Source organism: Mus caroli, unplaced genomic scaffold (assembly GCF_900094665.2).
Source record: "Mus caroli unplaced genomic scaffold, CAROLI_EIJ_v1.1 scaffold_8779_1, whole genome shotgun sequence".
Lineage (NCBI taxonomy): Eukaryota > Metazoa > Chordata > Mammalia > Rodentia > Muridae > Mus > Mus caroli.
The window spans coordinates 60,882-72,227 of record NW_018390016.1 but is presented as its reverse complement, the minus strand read 5'-3'; the positions used below and the strand labels follow the sequence as shown (position 1 = coordinate 72,227).

Below are 11,346 nucleotides of genomic sequence, written 5' to 3'. Positions count from 1 at the left end.
TGGCTTTCATAATCTCTGTTGAAAAATCTGGTGTAATTCTGATAGGCTTGCCTTCATATGTTACTTGGCCTTTTTCTCTTACTGCTTTTAGTATTCTATCTTCATTTAGTGCATTTGTTGTTCTGATTATTATGTGTCGGGAGGTATTTCTTTTCTGGTCCAGTCTATTTGGAGTCTTGTAGGCTTCTTTTATGCTCATGGGCATCTTTCTTTAGGTTTGGGAAGTTTTCTTCTATAATTTTGTTGAAGATATTTACTGGCCGTCAAATTGAAAGTGTTCATTCCCATCTACTCCTATTATGCTTAGGTTTGGTCTTCTCATTGTGTCCTGGATTTCCTGGATGTTTTGAGTTAGCATCTTTCTGCATTTTGTATTTTCTTTGATTGTTGTGCTGATGTTCTCTATGGTATCTTCTGCACCTGAGATTCTCCTTTCCATCTCTTGTATTCTGTTTCTGATGTTTCATCTATGGTTCCAGATTTCTTTCCTAGGATTGTTGCCTCACTTTGGGTTTTCTTTATTGTGTCTACTTCCCTTTTTAGGTCTTGGATGGTTTTATTCAATTCCATCACCTGTTTGGTTGTGTTTTCCTGTAATTCTTTAAGGGATTTTTGTGTTTCCTCTTTAAGGTCTTCTACCTGTTTAGCAGTGTTCTCCTGTTTTTCTTTAATGAGTGATTAAAGTCCTTTTTGATGTGCTCTACCATTATCATGAGACATGCTTTTAAATCTGGGTCTAGCTTTTCGGTTGTGTTGGGTTGCCCAGGACTGGGTGGGGTGGGAGTGCTGTGTTTTGATGATGGAGAGTGGTGTTGGTTTCTGTTAGTAAGATCCTTATATTTGCCTTTCACCATCTGGTAATATCTGGAGTTAGTTGTTATTGTTGTCTGTGGTTAGACTTTGTTCCTCAGGTGATTATTTTAGAGTCTATCAGCAGAACTGGGAGACTTTCTCTCTCCTGAGTTTCAATGGTCAGCATACTCTCTGCAGGCAGCTCTCCTCTTCCAGGGATGGTGTCTAGACATCTGGCGTTCAAACCTGCCTCCTGTCAGAAGTTGTGTTCTACTCACCAGAGGTCTTAAGATCCCGTGGAGGGTCCTATGCGGATCTCTCTGGTGTCAGCAGACTCTGCTCCCAAGTAACCCTGGTGCTGGCATGGACCGGAAGGGACTTGTGCCCTTGATCAGGCTGGTTTTTCTGCTTCCCTAGTTAATGCATTCTCAAGTCCCAAGTGATTGGATTGGAGCAGAAGCTGTGTTCCACTCACCAGAGGTCTTAAGATCCCGTGGAGGGTCCTGTGGGGACCTTGCGGGTGTCTGCAGAGTCCGTGCCCAAGGTACCCGGGTGTTGGCATGGACCGAAAGGGACTTGTGCCCCTGATCAGGCCGGGTTTTCTGTTTCCCTAATTAATGCAGTCTCAGGTCCCACACGATAGGATTGGAGCAGAAGCTGTGTTCCAACCACCAGAGGTCTTAAGATCCAGTGGAGGGACCTGTAGGGACCTTGCAGGTGTCCGCAGACTCCGAACCCAAGGTACCTCCATCCTGGTGTGGACTGGAAGGGACTTTTGACCCTGATCAGGTCGAGTTTTCTGCTTCCCTAATTAATGCAGTCTCAGGTTCTGCACAATTGGATTGGAGCAGAAGCTGTGTTCCACTCACCAGAGGTCTTAAGATCCCATAAATGTCAAGAGGGGCTTCATAAAACTAAAGCCCTGTTCACAGAAGATGAAAGAAGAGACACAACAATGATGATCAAAAAAGGTGGAAGAGAACCACACAATGGGAGAGAATATTTGACAGCTAGACATCTGACAGACAATTAATATGCAGAATGTTCAGTGAATGAAAAAAACAGAGCAAACAAAACAAAGCAAATAAACAAAACTGACAAATGGCCCACTTCAAAACTGGGCCACTACAACCTGAATTGAGAGTTCTCAGAAGGAAAAATGAAAGCCAATTCATAGCTTAAAACCCATTCATCATCTCTAGAAATCAGAGAAACACAAATCAAAACAACTTTGGAATTTCAATTTACCCTAGTCAGAATGGAACAGGGAAAACAAATGCTAGAGGACATGCAGAGAAAAAGGAGTCCTCATTCACCATAGGTAGGATTACAAATGTGTGCAGATATCAAGGATATCACTATAGAGATTTCTCAAAATGACAAAAATTATCTACCATAAGACTTAGCTATACCACTTTTTGACATATGCCCAAAAGATACAACTCCATACTCCACAGATACTCATCTATATTCTTTCCTAATCAATTAACAATATTTAGGAAATGTAAACAATCTAAATGCCCTTAGACAATGAATGGATAGTGAAAAATTGGCACATCTACACTATTGGTTACTGCTCAAGTGTAAGGAAGTTGAAATGATCATATTTGCAAGTAAATGGATTGAACTAGAGAAGATCATAGTCAATGATGTAACTCAGACTGAAAAAGACAATTGTCATGTTTTCTATAATTGAAAGCTTATACCTTCAAATATTCAGATGCCTATACATAAACTATAGTCACTAAAGAAACAAGGCAAGTAAAACAGGACGAAGCCAGAATTGAGGGTTTGGGGAAGCAATAGAGAGGAAAATGGAAAAATGGGTTCTTTAGGGAGGTAAATACAGAACAAGGCAGGAGTAGGGTAAGAAGAGCAGAACACAAATGCCCTTATAGAGGAAATTGGAAATGTGTGGTGGCAAGGAGATGGGGAACTTAATGGAGTGGAGGAAAATGAATATAGTAGTGGATGGCAGAAGGGTAAATAGTAGTAGCAGGATGCAAGTTATGAGGATACCAGGGGACCCACTAGGTGAAATCAGAAAAGGGTATTCTATATGGATGGTGCAGGGAGGTGAATACAGGAGAGTGTGGGAACTATGTAAATTTACAATAACAATGCTTTTAAAAGTCACAAGGAATCATATTATTAACTGTTTACTTAAAATAAAATCCTACTATATATATATATTGTATCTGGGCTGACAGTGCTTCCTCCAAGAGCTGAAGATCACCTAAAATCTCAAAATTGACACAAGAATCTCTTGTGAGTTGTTGACCAAGACCGTCCAAGAGACGTCTAAAACATGCACCCAACTCCAGTCCTAGATGGATTTACAGCAAAGTTCAACCAGACCTTCATAAATTATGTATATAGAGAATGCAACCAAAAAGTGTTCAACAATTCCTTCATTACTTCAATAACAAAAGCAGTTTGGGAAAAAAACAAAGACAGTTAAAAGACAATACATGTGATGAGCATAAACAGAAACATTCTTAATAAAATACCAACAAACTGAATGCTAGTAAGTAGTGTTCATCCATGCTCTAGTTTCTGTCTCTAGGCTTCTGTCTTGTCTTCCTTCAGGTAAAGAGTGTGAACTTAAGAGTTGTAAGGCAGACTGAAGCCTTCCCTCCTGAATTTGCTGTTGGTCACAGTGTTTTATCAAAGCAGCAAAGACCTAAGACAGAACTCCATTGTAGAGATATGTGAGAGAAACTGAAGGAGCAAGCATGGAAAATTAGTTAAGCAAGAGTACAAAGGTCAGCCTTGCTGTGGAATTCTATGGAGCCATATGTTTGGCCAAGGCACAAACAATTACCACTAATGTGATTAGGGAACATTGAAACAGAACAGCATAGGCTTTTAAATGTTAAAGAGTATACAAAAGTTAAGAAGAAAACATGCTCCTAGAAGCCATAATGTGGTTATTAATAGAGTAACATAATGTGGATATCTCAGTGGTAGGGGTTAGTCACCTCTCTAGACATTGTTAACCATGGAGGTTCTAGAGGCTTTTAAACAATAAAGGCTGTGGGTTATAAGTGGTGTCCTCTATCTGGCCCACCACAGGGCTAGGGCCACTCATGGAGGCAGATAAAGAAGCTTGACTGCACACACATCATGTGCCACCACTGCTGCCATGGCTGCTGCTACCTCTGGGTGGGTATGGAGCTGTGAGAAGCCTCAGAGGTGGGGAGGTGCAGTCTGATGTCCATGCGGATCTACCAGTGTTGGCTCCGACTCTCAGGCACCACAGAAGCAGCTAGGTGCTGCAGAAAAGCTGAGAAGGGAGTGTTGGTACAGGGCTGCCTCTGTCTTGGGGCTGAAGGGAAAATGACAGGAGAAGAGATCCTGCTGGTTCTGGAGGGGAGGAGAGTGTCTTTGGCTTGCTAATAGGGTGGCTTGACTGAGGCTTGACTGTGGCTGAGAACAGAGAAGCCTCTTGCATGAAATTAGACTCTTTAGAGGAAGACCTGCTCCATTGCTTCAGCATGGTGGCCCTGATGGGAAGAGGCATTCCATTGTTTTAAGGTGTTTATTGTCATGGTGGAGAGTTGTGATGAGTGAAACTATACCCCACTTCCTCAGGGCGAACCTGAGCTTATATATCTTTTGTAGGAAGGAGTGTCTGGGAAGGGGAGATAAGAGAGTTGTAGAGGAAGGGAATGGCAGAGAGTGGGAGAGAGAAGTAGAGACCAGCCATGGGGAGAAGGAGAGAGGGGGAGCAAGAGGGCAAGAGAGGCAATTTCAAGTTGAATGTGCAAGACAAGCTGTGCAGCTAAAGCAGTAGTGGGTGGCATATGTGGCTAAGATGGGACCAAATTTATGATTGCACCTAAGACCCACTTCACAAGGAAAAGTTCCTGTCAGATACTGCAGACTTAGAAAAATGACTCTGGGGGAATAATCCCTGTCACTAATTAAATGATGTGCCAGCTAATGTGCTTCGTCATACTGTTAACAATCATACTATTTCTAGATTCAAAGTCCATTGGGATATTTTTTTCATTTCTCCTTTATTTCTATGCTTTTTTCCCACTTGTTTTATGTAGTACAAGAAATATCCCTGAGTCCTACTAGGTAAGGGCCATGTTCCAGAGACAGAGGGATTAATGAAAGTTCAGTACCTTTTAGGAGTTGAAACACTATGTTACTCCATCCAGTGCTGAGGCACTCTTCTACCAGTAAATATTCAGGATTTGTGTGATGTTTTATTGTCATCATCTCATACTTTGTACTAGATTGCTGTGAAGCCATTAAAATGTAGTTGCTTAATAATTTACAGAACATAAAGGTCAATATTTTCATTTCATCTTTATTATAAGTGGAATATGTACATAATATTATGATTCAGCTAGATACCAACCCTCCATTGGCTTTCTCCTTCACACTTCCTGTCCAGTTTCTATCAGGGAGCATTTGAATTTACTGACTGGGTTTGTGTCTCCTTGGTTCAAGATATGAGAGTTGCATTTTGCCCTTTATAGAATCTAACATCAGTCATTATTTATTCATGTGCCTAACCAAAATTCATTTATATTCATGAATGCAATTTATTATATTTATTGAAATGGTTGCTAAGAATAGACATACATTCTATTATAACATCTCTTCACAAATACATGTGTAATGAATGTCAAAAGGAGGAATGCTCAATAATTTCACTTTGATTTTTCCTGAAAATTTCATTACCTTACTTACTTAGAGATGTTATGATAGCTATAAATGTGAAAGATATGTCTATATGCATAAATATATATACTGCATACATAAATACATATAGACATATATGCATTTTACTTTGTCATATATATATATACATATAGACTTATATGCATTTTTGCTTTGTTTTCTATAACATATATGCATTTTTACTTTGATATGTGTATATGTATATATAGATATGTATATATATACATACACATATCAAAGTAAAAAGAAGCCATGAATTTGAGAGGTGGAACACATTAGAGGAACTAGAATGGGAAGAGAAAAATTGTATAATTAACTGTATTTTTTACTAAAATTGTATTAATTGTATTTTAACTAAAGATGAAGTCCTGAGATTGGCCCGCAAGAAGACAGCACCAGTGGACTGCAGTCTGTCAAAAGCTAAGGAGGGTGGATGATCTGTGGCATGGGATTGAAGTCCAGGGTCTGGCCTTCCTCAGGTGACCACTTACCTGCCAGGTCCTTAAGCGTGCATATGACCTGCTTGCAGTTTCCCTCAGTTTTCTTTACCAGCCTTGTCCAGGGGTGGAACAAAAAAGTACAGGTCCCACTGCCTGGGACAGCTTAGATCTTGGTCAGTACATTTTAGAATTGATTTTAGCCATTTGTAACACTTCCATATCTGCCTTGCTGGACTTTGGGAGGAAATAACCTTTTAAGATGGAGAGAGAGAGAGAGAGAGAGAGAGAGAGAGAGAGAGAGAGAGAGAGAGAGAGAGCGCTAAAGTAAAGAACAAGAACTCGCTAGGCAATGATTGGTTATGATATAGGACAAGCAAAGATATTGGACAGGAATGTAGTTCCTATGTCTGGCCCTGAGATCCTGGACCCTCAGTGCTTCACCTACCCTGGGGATTCTGGCTAGTTCCTAAGGTGTCCTAGATCCCAGGCTGTTAGTGGGTTGTGCTGTGGCTGTCCTGGCATTATGTAGACAAAATATTTCTTCAACAATTGCCATGATTTTGAAAGTGAATTGACCACACAAGGGTTATGACCGAACTCTGGAAAACTGTATCTTAGACTTCCAGGTTGTTGTTGCATTTAGAATCTTCCACTGCACACTGGGCTGTGAAGTTTGCCTGGACTACTTTTGCACTCAGAAACAGAAACTCTTGCCTCTCACCTGCTTTAGAGCCATGCTGTCTCTTTTTTATTTTCTACTCAGGTAGAATTGGATTCAAGTATATGGCTCTAGGAAATTTCATCGTTCTTATCATTTTTGCCTGCTAGCTGTCATGCTTATTTATATCATCCAAGTGGCCATCTTCTTTCTAGTCTTCACTATACCCCTGGTACTCCTCATGGAGGCCACCAGTCTCCATTGAAACACCAGAGATGTGAAGTTCAACTGGGAGGCTGTCATCTTCATACTGGTCATTTTTTTGGGCCTTACCTTTTGTGTGTTCTACAACAAGCTGCTTTATTTTCCCCAATATAATTTTCATCATCCTGGGTACATGCTGCAGCATTAGTGTAGAAGCCAAAACCCAAGAAAGCAATGCTAGTGGCTAGATTAGATGAGTTAGCTTTACATGGACATTAAACTCCTGCTCTTCTGCGTTGAGATTATCTTTTTAAAGACAGGCCCTGGCAATGAAGGAACATTGGTGCCAGAGAAAGAGTGAGAATATAGACCCACCTCTCCTTATGTTTCTTTTGATTTGTTCTGACAGTAAGGGACTTAAGTGAGGACACCCAATGGACCTGCTGACGGGGATTTCCTTTCTGCTTCCACCTTTTAAGTATAATGTCTGTATAGAGTCATTCACTTGCACTGGTCTGAGACAGAAACATATATTGTACATATTGAACTGCACAGTCTATATTTTACTTTTAGATCTACTGTTCTGGTAGGTAACAGAGTCTTTGACTGAATGAAATTACAGAAGAATGTGTTCATAGTCCTGATTTACTTCCTTGAGCTAGTGAAAGAACCTAGTGGGGAAACCGCCACTCAACTCCCAAGTCAACGTGCACCCAAGAATCACGAACAGAACACAATACCTTGATGTAACAACATGAGGTAGTTTAATGGTGGAGCTCCGGGTTGAAATGTATCTCACACAGGAGACAGTGGATTCGACCCCGAGGCTCCGAAGCTAGGGGTTTTTATGGGGTAAGGGGCTTAGGGGTGTGGAATTCAGCACAGCGACACACTATTGGCTTATTCAAACATTAACAGAAAGATTACATGTCAGCAAAAGGGCATCAGGACTTTGTTCCTGTGGGCTGGGGGCTTATCTTTGTTCACATAGCAACCAATTGGTGACTTTACCCAGCATCAACGGGCAGTAGACAGAGGGGAGGTTCCGGCTAGGTGTTGTTGTCTCAGACAAGATAGCCTTGCATTCTTTTTCATCTTTGCAGTCATGCTGTTCTTAGGAATGTCTTAACAATAGCCCTGTCTGTTCTGCTTTGTTCTCGGCCCCAGGCAGCTGGCTCATAGACAATTCTTTTACATGAATCACAAGTTACAAAATCTCATTTTCCTTCACTAGCAGTGTGTCACTTCCCAAGAAAACAAATACCTTGAAATTTGTTTGGAGTTCATCCTCAGGCCAAGGTGGTTTGTGTATGGAAGAGCTGGGTCCTTGAGTTTTGATCAGAGTCCAGGAACTTAGGAAATGAGGGAAGGTCTCTTTTTTTGAACTTCTGGCCATGTCTCAAGCTAGGTCTGTTCATTTGGTTCTCTAAAAGGCCCCACCTTTGAAGATGCTGTTGGGTCCTTCTTGGAGCAGGCCACTGCCACCCAGTGTCTGGAGGACCAATGGTTCATGGTATTTGGCCTGAAACTAGATTAACACCATCAGAACTTTGTCAGATGAATCTATATATACTGTCTTTGAAGAATATACATAATATTATATAATTATTATATATCAATATATGAATTATATAAATTATATTATACACATTCATATAATATACTATTATATAGTATTACATTGATATATAGTATTATATAATTATTATGTATTATATATTCATCAAGTGCCATATATCATGCCAGGTTTTATATGGTCACTGTAGTTTGTCTTATGTTCCTTGTTGGTTCAATGAAAGTTTTTCTTAGATATGACAATTAAAATAAGAGGAAATTTTCATTATTGGAAAACTTTCTAAATAAAAATGCAGAAAATATTAAACCATCACTACTAATTAAACAGTAATAGATTAGTACTTGAGTCTCTTTATTAGTATATGATTCAAACATAAAATTAAAACAACACATTACCCACAATCTTTAATTTATCTAACCATGATTTTCAAAGGCTGTTGTAATTATGAACCACTCAATTTGTAAGTTTTATGTGCAGCTGACTTGTTGGATCCATAATTTTCTCATGGCTTTCTTCATATCCTGATTTCTCAGTGTGTAAATAATAGGATTCAGTAAAGGAGTAATAACAGTATAAAATACAGCAAGAGTTGTATTGCTTGCAAAACTCCCAAATGGCCAGGCATAGATAAAAATACAGGGTCCAAAGAACAGAGTGACCACAATTATGTGAGCAGACAATGTGGACAGCGCCTTGGAGAGACTGCCAGGTGATTTGTGCTTTACAATGAGCAGAATGACAGTATAGGAAACAAGCAAGAGGATGAAAGAGATAAAGGAGAGCAGCCCACTGTCAGCAATCACAAATAACTCTAGAGTGTATGTTTCAATACAAGCAAGCTTGATTACCAGGGGAAGGTCACAAAATATATTATTAATAATGTTGTGTCCACAGAAAGGCAAATTCACTGTCAGTGCCATCTGGCTCATGGTGTGTATGAAACCAATTGTCCAGGAAAGGATAATAAACCATTTCAGCAACCTGTGACTCATGATTATCCTGTAGTGCAAAGGTTTGCATATGGCCACATACCTGTCAAAGGCCATAACTATCAAAAGGGTCATTTCAGCACCCCCAAAGAAATGCATGAAGAACATCTGGGCCATGCAGCCCTGAAAAGAGATGCTCTTGTGTGCTGCAAGCAAGTCTGTGATCATCTTGGGTGTCGTGACAGTGGAAAGACACATGTCCAGGAAGGAGAGGTTTCCAAGAAGAAAGTACATGGGAGAATGAAGGGCAGAATTAGCTACCACTGTGACTATAATAAGGATGTTGCCCACCACAGTAGCACCATAGATCAAAGTAAATGTNNCAAAGAAGAAANTTTGAAGTTGCCAGTCTCCAGAAAATCCCACTAAAATAAATTCTGTCACAGCTGATCCATTTTCATAATCCATTTATTCAATTCAGAAAGGTTCTGGAAGTTCTTTAAATACAAAGGTAAAAAACAAAAGCAAGCTACAGTTAGTATCAGTATGTTTGTAGTTTTATTATTTGTTGATAATGCTAGGTAATGATTTGAAAGCAAGCAATGTTTAATATATCAATATATCAGAGCATAGCTTGTAATGATTTTAAGCATTATATCACTTCCAGTGTATAAGGTTATATGAAATAGAAAACATTTGAAAGGGTAAAATTTTTTATCCTTTTATCTTATCAAATAATATATTTCAGGAGGTCCTTCCTTCCATTATTCTGTTTACATAGAAATAAAGATGAAGATTAAATGGCTGCAACTATTTTGCCTCTAATTTATTATAGTCCTCTGTTCCTTGATTACTTGTAGTTATGTTATTCAAATATACAAGCAAAATAGAATCATTACAGTAAATACATTGCTGTCTATTTATGAAGATATTATTAAAGATCATCCAGTGTTTTTAAAAACAGACATGTTAGAATTTAATTTGTCTATCGAAGGCAATCTACAGTCATTAAATATTTTTTCTTTTTAATGTTTTTTTATGTATTCCAAAAACTTCATAAAACATGGACTCAGATTCAAATATTTTTGAGCCTCTGTCCTCATATGCTAAATTGCCAATTCAAAAGAAGGGCTGTTGTGATAAATGCATGTTTGCAGTGTTGGTTTAAGAGCAAATAAAATAGTGTCTCAATTTTTATGTAAAGGATTTTCTTGTGTTACAATCTTTAATGCTAAACCATCTTAACTGGGCTTTTTATACACAACTTAGTGTTCCTGGAGTAAGGAAAACTTTTTAATTATAGTGAAAATATTATTAAATGTCAGGCTTCGTTCTGAATTATTTAATATATGATAAATGTGTTTAGTGATCATAGCAAATGTATGTATTATTAGAGTATTATTGTTAGCATGTGCATATAAAAAGTGATAATGTAATATCTGTTGACTTTTTAACAATTATCTAGCTAACAAGAATGAATGTCACTGCTTAAAATAATTCAACCTGACACCAGAATCTGGGTTTATAACAACATACCAGATGCCTCCAAAATGGAAACAATGTATATTTCATAACAAAATAATTAAACATTCCTTGAACTCATGTGTCTCATATGAATTCCTTAGAAGATAAGATGCAACAACAAAGAGATAATTTAAAGATACAACTCAGTACAACTGTTTTTCCTATGTAACCAATGTTTGTTATACAAAGACCTCATAATCTAGAATTATGTTATTATAAAGAAAACAAGCTATGGGAGAAAACCTTTAACATTGTGTAGGACTTAAGCAAAACAGATTCAAGATCAATTCTATGTGAGACCTCCAAGAGTGAAATAATCTTTAAGGGCAACAAGCACAAAAGGATGTGATACGAATATGTGAAAATGTATGAAATGAAGTGTGTTAAGTACATCTTTACAGGACTATCCAGTTGTATATTCCCTCTGAGACAGTAATAGCATGTTATAGCTCAATCACAACACATTTTAAAATTTATTACAGACTTTTGTTGGGATATATACTTTTTGCATCTTCTTTATTTTGT

General features: G+C 38.4%; 1 protein-coding gene across 1 annotated transcript; it reads right to left on the bottom strand.

The window, feature by feature from the left end:
• Positions 1–8,777: 8,777 nt before the first annotated feature.
• LOC110288432 (olfactory receptor 4L1-like) lies at positions 8,778–9,785 on the bottom strand. The gene has a single exon (XM_021154786.2). It carries the CDS (start codon positions 9,763–9,765, stop codon positions 8,836–8,838), a length of 930 nt encoding a protein of 309 aa, XP_021010445.1. The 5' UTR covers positions 9,766–9,785; the 3' UTR covers positions 8,778–8,835.
• Positions 9,786–11,346: the final 1,561 nt, after the last annotated feature.